At 46.3% G+C, this 17,947-nt stretch overlaps 2 protein-coding genes across 2 annotated transcripts; one reads left to right on the top strand and one right to left on the bottom strand.

The window, feature by feature from the left end:
• Positions 1 to 6: 6 nt before the first annotated feature.
• On the top strand, positions 7 to 1,407 carry LOC132583862 (tetratricopeptide repeat protein 5-like). The gene is made up of 2 exons (XM_060255580.1): positions 7 to 212; positions 1,197 to 1,407. The coding sequence occupies exons 1-2, from the start codon at positions 28 to 30 to the stop codon at positions 1,345 to 1,347; spliced, it is 336 nt and encodes a 111-aa protein (XP_060111563.1). The 5' UTR covers positions 7 to 27; the 3' UTR covers positions 1,348 to 1,407.
• A 10,238-nt stretch (positions 1,408 to 11,645) lies between these two features.
• LOC132584409 (olfactory receptor 11G2-like) lies at positions 11,646 to 12,584 on the bottom strand. Its single transcript, XM_060256280.1, has one exon. It carries the CDS (start codon positions 12,582 to 12,584, stop codon positions 11,646 to 11,648), a length of 939 nt encoding a protein of 312 aa, XP_060112263.1.
• Positions 12,585 to 17,947: the final 5,363 nt, after the last annotated feature.

The raw sequence follows: 17,947 nt of genomic DNA, 5'->3' as shown, positions 1-17,947 counted from the left end.
AAGGTGAAAGGGAAGAGGCTGCAAAGCATGCTGGGAAGCCTGCGTCCCTCTCAGCTAGGCCCCTGTGGGGATGGACGTTACCAGGGCCCTTCGGGTCAGAAGGTGGAGCTGAAGCAGCGGCCCCTGAACACCCTGAGGGCTGGGGTTAACCCAGGCACTGTGGTGCTGGGAAAAGTTCTCTTCAGCCTGACCACAGAGGAGAAGGTGCCTTTGTGAGTATCCATCCCACATGTGTCAATCTCTCCATGGCCCCCCTGTACGCGTAGCTTTTGCCTTTGCTAATTTCATTCTCTTTTTCTTATTCAACTAGCCCTTTGGCTGTCCTCCGAGGGTTGGTGCCTCTGGCTTTACCCAGCCTTTAGGTCTACAGGCAAGGGACAAAAACACAGCTGAGAACTGCAACCGGCAGGAGCTCTCCCCAGTTCCCCTTTTTTCACTCTTCTAATGTTTGCTTGCTTAAATAAAAAGAAATATGTTGACTTTGATTCCGAAATGTGTTCAGGCTAAGGTTTCAGTAGACCTCCAAGCAAAGGCAGTTCCAACAAGAATAATCTACCAAGAGCTCCCCTCTAGGTACCCTTGGCATTCAAATGGGGTGGATTGGTGCGTTTTGATGTGTTTTAGAGTCAGTTTGGTGTAGTGGTGAAGTGTGCAGACTCTTATCTGGGATAACCGGGTTTGATTCCCCACTCCTCCATTTGTAGCTACTGGAATGGCCTGGGGTCAGCATAGCTCTCGGAGGAGTTGTCCTTGAAAGGGCAGCTGCTGTGAGAGCTCTCTCAGCCCCACCCACCTCACAGGATCTGTTGTGGGGGGAGAAGATATAGGAGATTGTAAGCCGCTTTGAGTCTCTGATTCAGAGAGAAGGGCAGGGTATAAATCTGCAATTCTTCTTCTTTATAACAGGACATTTTTAGCTCAGTTTAGGCATCAGTTCTAGAACTTCATAGGACACAACCAGCTTCTTGAATCTTTTATTTGTTATTTGTTTAAAATATTTATATTCTGCTTTTCCTCAAAGTAGGGACTCAACACAAGAGAAACAGTTAAGAGCTCCATTCAGCTTAAACAAAACAAACCTCACCCAAGCGTCATCAGTTTGTCATTGTGTATTATGCGGGAATGCTTGTCTCTCCACTCACCCTCACTGATGCACCTGGATGCTTTTTCGTCCTTTCCTTTCTATTTCTTTACAGCACTTTTGGCTTGACGGACTCCGCTGAGGGCTCCTGTTTTGCTGTGACCGTTTACAACATGGCCCAAAGCTGGGGGGTTCTGATTGGGGACTCGGTGGCTATTCCCGAGCCTCACCTTCGGCACCATCACATCCAGCATCAGGCAAGGTGAGCCTGGGTTGCCCTCTCCTTCCACCCTGCCTTTCCGTGCTCCAGCACCTAGCATGAGCAAGGGGCCTCATATAATCCCAGACCCCCGAAGTTGCATAGTTGGGGCAGGCTGAACTGAATTCCTTGAGTATTGGAAACAACCAACTCTTAAAACAGGGGGAAACAATGCAAAACTTGCCGTTTGCCCCCCCCCCCCCATACGGCTGCTGTGGCTCAACCATGGATCAGTTGTTGCTGAGTGAAAATTGTTCCCTGGGGACATATTTTGCAAGCAGGAATGGCTCAGTGGAAGAACCTGTGCTTGACATGCAGAAGGTCCCAGGTTCAACTTCAATCCTCGGCATCTCATTTGAAAAGGACCATGCAGTATTTGATGTGAAATATGTCTGCCTGAGACTCTGCAGAGCCACTGCCGGTTAGAATAGACAAGACTGATCTTTGATGGACCAGTGGTCTGGTTTAGTATAAGGCAGCTTCATCTGGGTTAAAAACAGCTTTCAGGCCTCCAGCCTTCATTTTAAATGAGAAGAGAAGAAGAGTTTGGATTTCTACTCTGCCCTTCACTTGGAGTCTCAGAGCGGCTTACGATCTCTTTCTCATTCCCTCCCCGCAACAGACACCCTGTGAGCAGTGCTCCCTCTAAGCTGTGGAGTCTTGTGAGCTACAAGCATTAAAAGGTTGTGAGTGAGCATAAATTAGTTTGCTCGGGACCATCCTTCCTGAGCCAAGACAAAAACATGTGAGCTGGAGGCTAAAAAACTGTGAGCTAGCTCACACTAACTGCTTAGAGGGAACACTGCCTGTGAGGGAGGTGGGGCTGAGAGAGCTCTGACAGAAACTGCTCTTGAGGAAACAGTTCTGCCAGAACTGTGGCTTGCCAAAGGTCACCAGCCGTTGCATGTGGAGGAATGAGGAATCAAATAATCAATCCGGTTCTCCCATATAAGAGTCCATGCACTTAACCACTACACAAACCAGTGCTTTTACAACTTTCTTTCAGTTGTCAAAAACGCAGAAGTCCCATTCCTCTTTCACAGTGCAGTAACTGTTACGATTCCCAGGGGAGCAGGTCCTAATTTGACTGGGTGGAAGATTCAGTCTCCCCCTCTCTCCTTTTTCTTTCCAGACATTCGCCTTCTCGAGCATCCGTGTGGAGACCCCCCTGCTGCTGGTGGTGAATGGCAAGGTGCAGGGATCCCAGAGCCAGGCTGCTGCCACGGTGGCTTACCAGGCACAGAGTGAATGACTGGGGGTGGGTGGGGGAGGAATGAAGGTGCGCCTCCCCTCACTGCCTATCTAGCAGAGTTTGCCTTCTGGCCTGTATTGAGGGTGGCACTTAGCAGACCGAGACGAACCGTGACTTAGGATAATGGCGCTGGTTGTGTCTCCTGTTTGGGCATTGTAGAGCTGAAGGGAAGAGATGGGGGAAGGGAAATGCCGTTTGAGCGTGTGCTCCGCCTGGAGAATAGCTTTGCTCGGCTCCTCGAAAGCATTCCAGTCCTGCCTGTGCTTGGATTGACCATTTTGAACAAAACAAGGCTTTATCGGTCAGAAAAAAAAAGAGAGAGGGGGGCCTGTGATGCCCCTCCTTGTCTGTTCTTTCAAAGTCATGCTAGGTGTGACGTTGAGGATCTGCAGTCAGATCCCCAAATACGTAGCTGAGCCTTAAAAATCAGCTGCAGCAGGTCCTGAATGAAGTCACCATTTAAAAACCAAAAACCCTGTGTGATTTCCCATGTCAGACTTCCTGGAAGGGAAAAGCAGCAGCCAAGAGAAGATGCCTTTCATATTTCCCCTGCCTGGGGGAAGGTGGACGGTGATGGTTTCCAGGTTGTTTTTTTGGTAGCAGGAGCTCCTTTGCATATTAGCCCACACACCCCTGATATAGCCAATCCTGGAGCTTACAGTAAGCCCTGTGAGTTCTTGGAGGATTGGCTACATCAGGGGTGTGTGGCCTAATATGCAAAGGAGGTCCTGTTACCAAAAAAGGCCTGAGGGTTTTGATTAGGGGAAATAGCTGCAGCTTTCCAAGGGAATCCAGTGATTCCCAAGCTAGCATTTGCCCTCAGACTTCTCCCACTTTCAAGACATTGTTTTAGTCTTCACTGTTGGAGGCCAGTTGCTCACTCCGGTTCCAGTTGAGTTTGGGCCCTTCAAATCCTTGGGCTCGAAGCCTTTTGCAAAACCCTGATTGCTTAAGGTCTGTTATCCTCGTGTGTGAGTGAATGCGTGTGTGTATATATGTATAGGAGATAACCCGTATTTATTTGGCAAAAGTTTGAGTTCGCTTTTGTAAGGTTTTTTAATACATTTTTTTCAGACTGTTCTCCCTAGGCAATAAATATTTGTTTTTTGCCCTCGGTGTGGTGTCCTTTGTCGGGATTCCAGATGTCAGAAGGACATCGTATTGGATTTAGAAGTTGCTCGAGAGAGGTTTAAGACATGGCATTGAATTTTGTCTGTGTAGCAGCCCTGGGAGAGAGACCAGGGCAGTGGTTCTTAACTTTTAATCCGCTACTGCTCATCAAACACACTGATAAATGAAAAATCAGGGACATACAAACAGCACCAGAGGCGAGGGCAGCTTTATCTGTAGAGGTATGTTTGTGATATATTCATATGATACACGCCCTCTGAGGTGTACATCAGGGCTGTAGCCAGCATGGGGGACATGGGGCACTGCTCCCTATAGATTTTGTAAGCCCCAGGAGGGGTTACAATTGAAGATTTTGCAGCACCTCATCCAGTCTTCTCCAGCCTTCAATTTCACTGAAGAGTGGATGGGGGCATGGCTTTTTTTGGTAGCAGGAACTCCTTTCCCTATTAGGCCACACCCCCATGAGGTAACCAGTCTTCCTGGGGCTTACAGTAGCCTGTAAGAAGAGCCCTGGAAGCTCAGGAGGATTGGCTACATCAGGGCTGTGTGGTCTAATATGCAAAGGAGCTGCTGCTACAAGAAAAGCCTTGGTGGGGCTCCTGCAGATTCTACAGGGGCATCACCCCTGTGCCCCCTTGTTGGGTATGGCCCTGGTTAGGACTTTTTTTTGTAGCAGGAACTCCCTTTGCATATTAGGCCGCACACCCCTGATGTAGCCAGTCCTTCTGGAGCTGACGGTAGGCCCTGTAAGAAGAGCCTGAAAGCTCTTGGAGGATTGGCTACATCAGGGGTGTGTGGCCTAATATGCAAAGGAGCCCCTGCTAGAATTCCAAGCTCTTGGAGGATTGGCTACATCAGGGGTGTGTGGCCTAATATGCAAAGGAGCCCCTGCTACCAAAAAAAGCCCTGGCCCTGGTGTTCATTCTGTGAAACTTTTGTGCCCTGATAAACTGTTAACCAACTTTTATTTGCTGTGCACCTCTTTTGGAAGGGCCTGAGTGAGAAATCTTCAGAGTGAGCTGAGTGGTATAAAACAGTTCTCCTCCACTCTCCTCAGAAGCACAGAGAAAGACCTGCCTGAAAGCCTGAATGTTCCCTTTTTGCCCCTCACAAGTTCTAACGCCTCTTCCTCCTGATTTGCAATCATCCGCTGAGGGAGGTTGTGTGACCCTGCAAGAACCAGCGGGCCAGCAGAGTGCAAGAGAGATCCTTGCTTCAGGGCTAGAGGTTTGGGAATGAGCGGGCTTGGCCTGTCTTCTGTATTTTGACAAGAGCTCCCAGTGGGCAGTTAGCAGCCTGTGGGTGTGGTCAACGCCTCCCTGGCAAGATTAGCTGGCCTCTGATGGCCCTACCATCTGTTAACAAAAATGCCCATAGTTTCTATTACAAAGTGTGTGTGTGGAGTTACAGCTGTAATAAAAAAGGAGGGGGGCTTTTCCAGCTGTAAGAAAGAAGGGAGTTGTGCACTGAGTTGTGAACAAGCCTGTCTATGAGTGTGTAACAGTGTGCACATCTTCTCATTTGTACAGTTGTGTGTGAATGCCTGTGCTTCTTAACTAGGAATCCCTTCTAGGTGTCTCTGGTATTTATTGTGGAGCCTGGCCGCTTGGCCAGGGGCCTCAGTGTTTGAGACAAAGCCTGTCTCTGGCCCTTGGAGGATGGAGTGGTCCCTGAGGGTCCTGAAGCTGGTCTCATCCTAGAGCAGGGGTGGCCAAACTTGCTTAACGTAAGAGCCACATAGACTAAGCCTCAGATGTTTGAGAGCCGAAAGGCAGGCTGGCAGGCAGGCAGGCAAATGGAGGGGGAGAGGTGGAAAGAAAACAACTTTAAATATATTCTCCAAGCAGCCAGCTGGCTTGGCTTGGAGAAGTGGTTTAAAGAGAGAAATGCCTTCTCCAAGCCGGCCGATGGGGCAGTGGGGGCTTTGAGAGCCACACAATACGTGTGAAAGAGCCACAGTTTGGCCACCCCGTCCTAGAGGAATTAGAAAGGGGCCCTGGAAGGACAGAAAGGGGCCCTGCTGGGAAGGCCTTTGCTTCTTATTCTGTGTGCTGCATCAGCTGCTTGCACCAATCCTACAAGTCTCGCTGTCTGTTATGAGGCCTGCTGGCATTTCACCAGGAGGCTTAAGCGATGAGTGTGACTTTCAGGAATGAGTGGGCTGGAAATCAAGGAACATCTTCCCTTCCACTTCCCCATCCTTTACACACTGCTGCCCCCTGGTGTCCTCTTTAAGATCTGAGTTCAATTTCATAGACTCCTGAAGGTCATTTGTAAGTGTGAGATGTGGAACTTCAGGGCTGAACGACATGTGACACGAGGCTGCATTCTTGACAGCAAGACTGGGAGGTCATAACTTGGCTTCACCCCCCCTCCCTGCCCCCTGCAGCTTTACTTTTGCCATATGGGGAAAAGATACTGGGACTGTAACTTCTCATGGAAGAGGAAAAAGTAGATAACTGCCTGCAATTGTGAGCAGGAAAAATAAACAGCTGGGACAGAGTTAAGCATATCCCCTCTACTATACCAGCCAGTTTTCTGTTCAGCATTTAAATATATTGGCATGTAGTTCCCACAAAATTTCATAGAAGGTGTAACATGACCCAAAATCTGAGTTTCCCTCTCACTGGTTGTGTGAATGCTGATGGGGGGGGGGGACTAGAAAGCCTCCCTTCTTTTTTTTGCTGTCCAGTCACAGCTGACTTATGGTGACCCCTGGTGGGGTTTCCAAGACGAGAGGTGCAAAGGTGGTTTGCCATTGCTTGCCTCCAGGTCACGATCCTGGTATTCCTTGGTGGTCTCCAGTGTTCTCTCTAAGCTGAGCTAGTGCGAGCTAGCTCACAGTTTTTTAGCCTCTGGCACACACATTTTTGTCATAGCTCAGGGAAAATAGCCCAAGAGCAAACTAATTGATGCAGTAGCTCACCACTTTAATGCCAGTAGCTCACAAAGTAGAATTTTAGCTCACAGGTCTGCACAGCTAAGAGGGAGCATCAGTGGTCTCCCAAATACTGACCAGGACCAAACCCTGCTTAGCTTCTGAGATATGATGAGATCAGGCTAGCCTGGTTAGGGCATAGAAAGCACTAAAGGCACATTTTAAAATCAAAGGCACATCCCAGCCAAAATGAGCTGCACTTCTATGTTATCCACACGGGAATGGAAGAAAGTGTTCCCGCTAAGTTGTGGAGTCTTGTGAGCAAAAATTCTACCTTGTGAGTGACTGGAATTAAGGTTGTGAGCTCCTGGCATTAAAATTGTGAGCTCCTCCATAAATTAGTTTGCTCTGGGACCATTTTCCCTGAGCTAAGACGAGGCTAAAAACTGAGCTGGCTCATACCAACTCAGCTTAGAGGGAACACTGGAAATGCCTTTGAGAGCAAAGGGGCCATGCAGTCGCAGGATACACAAGGGCCTTCTGCTTGCAAGACCTGCCCTCCTTCTCTTCATTCCCACTCCATTATCCTAATAATTTGTCCCCCCCCACCGCCAACTATACCAGCTAACCTTCCCTCTACCTTTTGCTAATAGCTAGAATTGCCAGTTTCTGTACAGAACTTTTTATCAGTCGTGCACAGAAGAAAATTCCAACAGGTTAACTTCTTCTACTGCTAGGGATGCCAGCCTCCAGGTGGCGCCTGGGGATCCCCCCTCCCAGAGTTAGAGCTCATCTCCAGACTATAGAGATCAGAAAATGGCTGCTTTGGAGGGTGGACTCTGGCATCATACTCCATTCAGGTCCCCGTCCTCCCCTGGCTCCATCCCCAAACCTCCAGAAATTTCCCAACCTGGACCACAATTTAAGAAGGATATAGACAAGCTGGAACGGGTCCAGAGGAGGGCGCTGAAGATGGTGAGGGGTCTGGAGACCAAGTCCTATGAGGAAAGGTTGAAGGAGCTGGGCATGTTTAGCCTGGAGAGGAGACGGCTGAGCGGTGATATGATCACCATCTTCAAGGACTTGGAAGGGCTTTCATATAGAGGAGGGTGTAGAATTGTTTTCTGTGGCCGCAGAAAGTAGAACCAGAACCAATGCGTTGAAATTAAATCAAAAGAATTTCTGGCTCAACATTAGGAAGAACTTCCTGACCGTTAGAGCGATTCCTCAGTGGAACAGGCTTCTTTGGGAGGTGGTGGGTTCTCCTTCCTTGGGGGTTTTTAAACAGAGGCTAGATGGCCGTCTGACAGCAATGAAGATCATGTGGATTTAGGGGGAGGTGTTTGTGGGTTTCCTGCATTGTGCAGGGGGGTTGGACTAGATGACCCTGGAGGTCCCTTCCAACTGTATGATTCTATGATCTGTACTCTTCCAGCTGAGGGGAAATGGTTGCAGCAGACATTTCTCCCTTCTGTGCCATTTCAAGCTTCCCCTTCTCCCCAAGGCTTTAAGGAGCCTTGTTAAATTTGAACAAAGAATCAACCAAGGATCACCCTGCTAGCGGACAACTAAAGAAATACAAATTCTGCCCTGGGCTCACCTCCCTGCGACCTCTCTCGACTTAGCCTGGCAAAGCCTGCCACCTAATTGCCCAGCTTCAGCAAGTGTTGCAACCAGCCAGCTCATTTTCTTAATTGGCTCCTGTGGGGGAAGGCCAAGCAAGCGAGCCGGGGAAGTTCAGAGACAAAACAACGTTAATGATGCTGAAGTGGCTTTCTTCTTTTCCTGGTGTAAGTCTGGTGGAATTCCCTGAAACAGTGTCGTCCTGAGGTGGCAGGCTCCCTATAAAAAAATTGTGATGTGAAACAACGTAAGCTGCAGCTGCTTACCATCATAGGATGGGGAAGGGGTGGGTTTGGAGAGGTGGGACCCTCCGGTCCTGTCCCTGCTTCTGGGAAGAAGTCACGATAGAGTTGACACTAAGCAGGCCTGGGGTCTGGTGAGTGCTTGAATGAGAGACCCCTTTGTCTGCTGCCAAGATTCCTGGTGGCAGGAGGGCCCAGTGTAAATGTGGTTAAATATGTTAATGGCATTCATTTTTTTAAAAAAATAATCGTTTGTTAGGTTTAAAATGCTCTTAAGCCATATACCCATAAAATAGCGAGTTTAAAATTATAGTAAAACAGAAATTTGCCATGTCTACTATACAGTCATGACAGGGGCTATTTAACACCGAATCACAGAATGGCACTCACCCAGACACTTACAGATCAAGATTGGAAAACACTCTTCATTGCTACTAAGTCGACATGCTCGCCAATTCATCTAGGGATCTGATTTTCAGCCAAATTTCAAACACCATTCTATCTATATGTGTCGGCTATCCCCAAATTAAGAAGTGCATATATAAGGGGTGGCCAATGATAGCTCTCCAGATGTTTTTTGCCTACAACTCCCATCAGCCCCAGTCATCAGTCATGCTGGCTGGGGCTGATGGGAGTTGTAGGCAAAAAACATCTGGCGAGCTACCGTTGGCCACCCCTGGCATATACGATGGCCTGTTGTAATGCCCTTCTGACTGTGCAGATATGTTAATGACATTGCAATTGGAGCAAGAGAACTGGGTCTGTTTCCCATTTTGCAGTGGTCCTGAGCAAGTCCTTGAGCTAGTGCCAATCTCAGTGGCTGACTAATTATGAATAGTAGTCATTTCATGGTCAGTTCTCCCAAATAGAAGAGGCATTAAAACTCATTGCAGTATACAAACTAGCCCAAGAGACAGGGAACTGGCCAGCAGTGCCATCCAAACCACTGACTTCAGTGGATGTAGAAGAACGTAACTTAGCTTGGGATGTCGCAGTAAGCCTAGAGTGATTACTGAGTGAGCTTTGATGGTAGTCTGATTTTAGATTGCTTCTTAACACTAGAGTAGCTCCCGAGCCTTCATTGCATTGAACCCACACAATACAAACCCCAAACATCGGCACCATTCCAGCTGCTTGCCTCCTGGTTCTTTGGCTGTGGCCGTCCTCACGAGGGATTTTTTGTGGACACTTTTTGTCTTCGCTGCACTGACACTTGGAGTGGGTCACATCAACACACCTACCAGGCTTCTCACCTTCCAGGTGCCGTCAAGTTGCTTCTGACTTAGAATCATAGAGTTGGAGGGGATCTCCAAGGTCATCTAGTCCAACACCTGCTGCAATGCAGGAAATTCACATGTCCCCCCCCCCCTCCCGCCCCAGTTACCCCTGCCAATCCTCCAAGAGCTTACAAGGCTCTTTTTTGCAAGCTCTGGAAGGACTGGCTACATCAGGTGGGTGTGGCCTAATACGCAAAGGAGCTCCTGCTAGAATTCCATCCCTGGTGATCAGCATCCTGGGTGTGTAAGAGCCACAAGAATTAAGCACTGATGCCACGCTTCCTGCCTTCCCTTTCATGATCAGTCTAAGTTCCACAGAATCCTCATTGCTGTCAGATGGCCATCTAGCCTCTGTTGGAAAACCTCCAAAGAAGGAGAGCCCACCACCTTCTGAGGAAGCCTGTTCCACTGAGGAACTGCTCTTAACTCTCAATAAGTTCTTCCTAACGTTTAGCTGAAAACTTTCTGGGGCAACAGAAAAGAACTCAGCACCTTCCTCTATATGACAGCCCTTCAAGTACTTGAAGATGGTGATCATATCCCCTTTCAGTCGTCTTCTCTCCAGGCTAAACATACCCAGCTCCTTCAAGCTTTCCTCATAGGATGGTCTCCTGACCCCTCACCATCTATCTCCATCGCCCTCCTCTGGACACATTCCAGCTTGTTCTGCATCCTTCTTAAATTGTGGTGCCTAAAACTGAACACAATACTCTAGGTGAGGACTGACCTGAGGGGAGTAAAGCAATACCATCACTTCAGGCAGTGTTCCCTCTAAGCTGAGTTAGCATGAGCTAGCTCACAGATTTTTAGCTTCCAGCTCACACATTTTTGTCTTAGCTCAGGAAGGATGTCCCCAGAGCATACTAATTTATGCAGCAGCTCATAACTAGAATGTCAGTAGCTCACAGCTTTAATGTTAGTAGCTCATAAAGTAGAATTTTTGCTCACAAGACTCTGTAGCTGTGAGGGAACATTGACTTCGAATAATCTGGACACTACTGTCAATACAGTCCAAAATCACATTTGCCTTTTTAGCCGCCACGTCACGTTGCTGACTCATGTTCAGGGTATGGTCCACTAAGACCCCTAAATCCGTTTCGCACATTCTACTGCCAAGACAAGTCTCCCCCATCCTATAATGATGGATTTGATTTTTCCTATCTAAATGCAGAGCTTTACATTTAAAATTCATTTTATTTGTTTTAACCCTGTTTCCCAGCTATTGGATTTATGGCAACCCTGTGAATTAATGTCCTCTAAAACGTTCTAACATAACAGCCTCGCTTCGGTCTTGCAGTTGTGGGTTGTGACTTCCTTTACTGAGTCAATCCATCTCATGTTGGGTCCATTTCATAGAACACATACACACACGCACAAATAAACACACAGAGTATAACAGCATCCATTTTATTGTACCATTGCTTAATATTAAGTTTCAGGGTACTTGCCTAGCTAATTTTTCACATTATTTATATTTTCATGACTTGTCTTTTGTTTCTCAGTATAAGTGGGAAAATGTCTCGTTTTGGTATATTGTTGCCGAGAAACCAACAAGCTGTTCCCTGACTTAGTTCCAAACCTTGATTTGGGGCATCTAGTCCAGGTCACGGATAGCCACTAGCTCCTGGAAGCTAAGGAGGATCAGTACTTGGATGGGAGACTACCAAGGAAGGGTGGGCAGAGAAGGCCAATAGCAAGCCACATCTGCTTAATTATTTGGTTTCAAATCCACTTGTTGGTGTTGCCGTAAGTCGGTTGCGACTTGGTGGCACATACATATATCGTACAGGTTGTAAAAACCCATGAGGAAACAACTCCCCCCCACCACACACAATTGCCCTAATTTTCCAGAAGGTTCTCCCCACCCCCCCTTTCTTTCATTTTCCTGTCCTTCCCCTTTATTTACATCATTGTCTTTCTCTTCAGAAGCCTAACCAGTGCTTCTTTCACCTGATCGTTCCTCAGGCAGTAAATCATAGGGTTAAGAAAAGGTGTCACCGCAGTGTAGAAAAGTGTTACAGCCTTAGTTATTGCTGATTGGTTTTCTCCACCTGGGATCAAGTACATCCCTGCCACCGAGCCATAGAAAAGCGTCACCACCAACAAGTGAAACGATATGGTAGAGAAGGCCTTCATCCGACCGCCTTGGCTAGAGGTCTTCATTAGAGTGTTAACCACGGTGCTGTAGGACAGCACGACAAAGAACATATTGCCAATGATGAGAGCGTTCAGGCAAAACTGGCTGATGATGGGGGCAATTCCTAGCGGAGGGCAGGCCAGGGACAGAATGGGCCCAGCGTCACACAAAAAGTGGTCGATGACGTTGGAGCTGCAGAAGGACAACCTGGAGATCAAAACAGCTGGGATGAGATACCACAGGAAGCCAATGATCCAACAAGAACCCACCAGACCATAGCAGGAGTTTGGGGACATGATTTGCGGGTAGCGCAGTGGGTGGCAGATGGCCAAGTACCGGTCTAGGGCCATGGCTGAAAGGTAGAAGCACTCAGTGCTGCCAAGAGCAAAGAAGACGTAGAACTGGATGAAGCAGTTGCGGAAGGAGATGATCCCTCGAGGCGACGTGAGGTCAAAGAGCATCCGGGGGACCGTCGCACTCACATAACACATCTCTATCCAAGAGAAGTTGCTCAGCAGGATGTACATGGGAAGGCGGGCCAGGTGGGTGTCGAGAAGCACCAGGGTGATGATGGTGATGTTCTCAACCAGAGTGAGCCCATAGAGGATGGTGAAAAAGACCAGAAGCAGGAACCGTTTCTGCTGCCCAACCTCAAATCCCAGCAAAATGAATTGCTCCACTCCAGTCCCGTTGGCTGGATCCATCTGGAATTAGAGAGCAGAATTATTGTTTAGACGCCACCATGTGGCTGAAACCACCAAAACCATGAGAAATCTGTCTCTGTCTCTCTCATCATCTATCATCTATCTACTGTTCGTCTCTCTCTCTCATCTATCTATCGTCTTTCTACCATTTACCTATCTGTCTCTCTATCTGTCTGTCTATCTGGAGTCTAATTTTATCTATGTGGTGCTGGAGAAGAATCTTGAGAGTCCCTTGGACTGCAAGAAGATCAAATCAGTCAGTCCCAAGGGAAATCAACCCAGACAGTTCCCTGGAAGGTCAGATGCTGAAGCTGAAGCTCAAATGAGAAGGGAGCACTCACTGGAGACGAAAGACCCTGATGCTGGGAAAGACAGAAGGCAAAAGAAGAAGGGGATGGCAAAAGATGAGATGGCTGGACAGAGTTACTGATGTAACAAACACGAATTTGAGCAGACTTCAGAGGATGGTGGAAGACAGGAGGGCCTTGCGTGACTTTGTCCATGGGGCCACAAAGAGTCGGACTTGACTGTGAAACTGAACAACAACAACTCTATCATCTATCTACCATTTACCTATCTGTCTCTCTATCTAGAGATGGATAGATAGATGGATGGATAGATAGATGATAGATAGATGATAGATGGGGAGAGAGAGAGAGAGAGAGAGAGAGAGGAACAACCATTAGTTGTCTAAGATGGTTCTGTCTCTTTCTTTTCATTTCCTGCTTTAATACATTTGAAAATGCATACAGTGTTTTCACTCAGGTATTTAAAGGACTTCATGTAATATCCCAGACTCCTTCAAAAGGACCACATAAAGTACATTGATATTATGAACCCCCATAAAACTGGTGATATTCCAATTAAATGAAGACTGGCATCTTGCCTACATTCCCCTCATGAGCTGAGCTTGGATTTGAACCAGAGACTTCCACAAGATGAAAAATAAGGAGGCTGCTGACATTGAAAGGGGCCTTAACTTGGCATTTAAGCACTGGTTTGCATGCAGAAGGTCTAAGCTTCAGTCCCTGACATCTCCAGTTAAGCAAAAAGATCAGGTAGGAAGACTTGAAGAAGACTTCCTTGGCACCAGAAAGTCCCATTTACATTCAGTGTTCTCAAGGGGAGGGGGGCAGTGTTTGATGAGACTGAGAAACCATTTTAATTCAACTCAGGCCTGGGTTTGGGACTGAACCTGCCAGATGCTCTACAGCAAGACAAGGAGCTAGTCCATGTTGATTCTCCTGTCCTTCTGGCTTTCAGCACCACTGAGCATGGTATCCTGCTGGAATGGTGTTTGAGTGTAGGTCAAGACACCACATTCCAATGTTTTAATTCCTGGCTAGCTCAGAAGAGGGTGTGGAGAAACTCCTGTTCAAGTAGACAACAGTCAGAGTAGACAACAATGACCTTGATAGACCTGTGGACTGATTTAGTAGATGGAAGCTTCGTGTGTTTATTGTCCAACTATCAAAAGGAGCCTCCCTTGGCTAACTATTACTGCAGGATGTATTAGAAGTATGGAAAAGGTGTAGGCTGCTTGCCTGAAGTGATCTTATGTTCTTATACATCTGGAGCAGAGGTCCATCAGTGGCTATTAGTCACAGGGTATTGATGGAACTCTCTGTCTGGGGCAGTGATGCTCTGTATTCTTGGTGCTTGGGAGGGGCAACAGTGGGAGGGCTTCTAGTGTCCTAGTCTCACTGGTGGACCTCCTGATGGCACCTGGATTTTTTGGCCACTGTGTGACACAGAGTGTTGGACTGGATGGGCCACTGGCCTGATCCAACATGGCTTCTCTGGTGTTCTTATGATTCAGTAACCTGTTTATTTAAAACTTTTCTATTTCACCTTATCTCTTCAGACCTTATGTGTCCTACAGTAACTATGGTGATAGTTCTCAACATTGCTAAATGATACAAGAAACTTCTTTGACGTTCTTGACATAGCTGGATATACATAATTTATTCTACAGTTATTGACCAAATGCACAAAAGAAGAGTTAAAGATCCCATATCAGCCAGCACATCATCAAAATTCATACAGAACTGGACATTTTCAGATAAAACTGCGAGGGCTTTAGATAAGGTCTCGTATTCTGGGACAGCAGGGAACATGCGTTTTGCCTTCCTCTGTGAGGCAGCCCTTGAGGTATCTGGGGGATGCCTTGCTTTCCCCTTCACCCGAAACATACCCAGTTCCTTCAGCATTTCCTCACAGGTCTGATCTGCATGATCATCTTCACTGCCCTCTTCTGCCACTGTTCCAGTGTGCTGAATTATTCTCAAATTGCTGAGCCCAGAAGTGAACATGTTGCATCAAAGTAAGTCGATCCTTCTTCTACTTTTCATTTATTACATGCATCCTCCATACCCCTTGGAAGCTTACTGTTGCTTACATGCCCCCCCCCCCCCGGCACTGTCCCAGGTAGGGGACACCTGCTTAGCTTGTTTCGTTCAGAACGTTCTCTGGTGTCATTGCTGTGCATTTTGGCATAGTACTTAGATTTTGACAGACTATTATTGTTTTTCCAAATGCCACCAGATTTGCACTTTGCCACATTGATGCCCTCTCAGCAGTGTGCTGAATTATATAAAATAGCTCCCTATTTTTAACTGATCCTCTCCAAAGAAGAGCACTCATGCTGGTTAGATTCAATGCATTACCATCGGCCATCCTTTTCGGAAGATACCACAGAATCCCCCACAATCTTAGACGATGCCCTTGTAGCCAAGGAGTCATCGAAACGGTCCCTCGTGTTCTCCTGGACTGCTCTTTCTATAGCAGTCCACGAGCAAGATACCTAGATGCACTGCTCTCCGACCATCGAGGCCTTTCTGACAGTGCCAAGGTCCGCTTTTTACTCCACGGGAAACACAACTTTGTCACTACTCATGTTGCTTGCTTTTTACAGGTTGCGATCCAAATCAGAGAGGCTTTTACTCATGCATAGCCCACAGCTAGTTTATGTCATTTGCTGGTTTTTAAGGTTTTATTATATTCTATAGTGTTACTGTTGGTTTTAAAGTATACTGTATTCTTACATTAATGCCAATAAAGGTCATCTCTCTCTCTCTATAAAAAGGCAACAAAATGGGTTGTCCTCGACTTCATTTTTACTTATTTATGTGTCATCAAGTCTGCACCGAATTATGGCAACCCCAGCAAGGCAAGAAAGAATCAGAGGGGGTTTGCCATTGCCTTCCTCTGCATAATAATAATAATAATAATAATAATAATAATAATAATAATAATAATAATAACAACTTTATTTTTATATCCCGCCCTCCCCCGCCGAGGCGGGCTCAGGGCGGCTAACAGACATGGAGATCCCATGATTCATATAAAACAATGTAAACAATTTTAAATATATCAATTGCATAATAAATTATTTAGAATAGATAAAATGTATAAAATGGGTGCTAAAATACTGTAATCATAATATCCACAAGATGGCTAGATGTCCACACGTCAGATTAATCGGGTTCTATCTCGAAAGCAAGCTGGAAAAGAAATGTTTTGCAAGCTCTGCAGAGCCTTCCTTGGTGGTCTGCTTTCCATGTACCAACTGTGCTTAGCTTCCACGATCTGACTGTACCTGGGGTGGCCAAATGGTGGCTTGCAAGCCACATGGGGCTCTTTTACACATATTGTGTGGCTCTTGAAGCCCCCACTGCCCTGTCAGCCAGATTGGAGAAGGCATTTGTCTCTTTAAATCACTTCTCCAAGTCAAGCCAACGGGTGGCTTGGAGAATGCATTTAAAGCTGAAGTTGCATTCTTTCCACCTCTCCCTCCTCCCATCTATTTTCCTTCCTTCCTTCCTTCCTTCCTTCCTTCCTTCCTTCCTTCCTTCCTTCCTTCCTTCCTTCCTTCCTTCCTTCCTTCCTTCCTTCCTTCCTTCCTTCCTTCCTTCCTTCCTTCCTACCTACCTACCTACCTACATCTGACATTCATGTCTTGTGGCTCTCAAACTTCTGATGGTTATACTATGTGGCTTTCACGTTGAGCAAGTTTGGCCACCCCTGGGTTATACCATGCTGCCTTCTCTCCTGCCTTTATTATTAACTGTTAAAATCTAGGATGCCAAGAAGAATCACAGGTATGTCATAAGCCCTCCCTTCCACTCTTTCAACAGCCTTACCTTTGTAATGCTGTGTTGTAGTTTCTCTGATGATGCTCACATCTGTTTATTGAACGTGACACCCATTCAAATCCATCCTTCCAGGGTTCCATCCTGCTTTCTGCAACCTTTCCCCCATTTCTGTACCTTAGTAGTGTCTAAAATGCTGCTCCATCCTGTAAAAGCTTCATCATAAATTTGGGATCAAATCTTGTGAGGAGATATGTTGTTTTTCCTTTTGTTGGATGATGATGACCAATTGTAACATTAGGTGATCATGTGGTCAAAGAGAGGGAAGATAGAGAGGCTATGTGGGAAGAACAAAGTGGAATGCTACTGATAAATATCTGGTGACCCTTGAGAAAGCCTCCCTGTTGAGCAGCATCAACAGAAGGAGGCAGGTTAGCTCCTCCTGGTATAGTAAAGCAGGCAGTTTCCATCGGAAACCCTCTACCCCTGGAATTCTATAATTTAAAACAATTTTATTGGTAACATATGGTAATAAATCTATATCTTACATCTTTAAAAACTTCTTTTATCTACCCCATATATTACTTTCTACCCACCCCTCCTCCCATTACTTGACTTCCGCCAGTGTTATTTACTTAAAAAGCAAATATTTAAAGGTACCCTTAACTATTAAAACAAAAATTTATATTCTTCTTTGTAAAACTTAATCATCATCAAAAATTGTCCAATGTCCTTTTATTTTCCACTCTTTTTCTACATATCTTCTAAACTTTTTCCACTCCGTCTTAAAAACTTCCAAATCATAGTCTCTTAATATTCTTGTTAATTTGTCCATTTCACTCCATGTCGTAACTTTTATAATCCAATCCCATTTCTCTGGTATTTTTTCTTGCTTCCACAACTGCACATACAATGTCCTAGCAGCTGAGAGCAAGTACCAGATTAAAGTTCTATCTTCTTTTGGAATTTTTTTCCATTTGTAATCCCAACAAAAATGTCTCTGCAGCTTTATTAAACTCATATCCCAAGATCTTAGAAATCTCTTGCTGAATCATCTGCCAAAACATTTTAGCTCTTTCACAAGTCCACCACATATGGTAGCGAGAACCTTCATGCTTTTTACATTTCCAACATCTGTCTGGCATCTTGTTATTCATCTTTGCCAATTTTTTGCCCTGTAAGTGATGTCAGTCCTCTCTAGGAATCAGCAAAAATGTTATGAGGCCAACAGCGACCCCCCCCCCCCCATATTCCTGCCACTGTATCTAGGAT

This window comes from Heteronotia binoei, chromosome 15 (assembly GCF_032191835.1).
Source record: "Heteronotia binoei isolate CCM8104 ecotype False Entrance Well chromosome 15, APGP_CSIRO_Hbin_v1, whole genome shotgun sequence".
Lineage (NCBI taxonomy): Eukaryota > Metazoa > Chordata > Lepidosauria > Squamata > Gekkonidae > Heteronotia > Heteronotia binoei.
This window is presented reverse-complemented; position numbering and strand designations above follow the sequence as displayed.

Bases quoted from the DNA above. Each gene is read 5' to 3' on its own strand.
- LOC132584409 (XM_060256280.1), bottom strand. From the start codon at position 12,584: ATGGATCCAGCCAACGGGACTGGAGTGGAGCAATTCATTTTGCTGGGA.
- LOC132583862 (XM_060255580.1), top strand. From the start codon at position 28: ATGCTGGGAAGCCTGCGTCCCTCTCAGCTAGGCCCCTGTGGGGATGGA. The intron at 213-1,196 runs GTGAGTATCCAT...ATTTCTTTACAG, and splicing joins ACAGAGGAGAAGGTGCCTTT to CACTTTTGGCTTGACGGACT.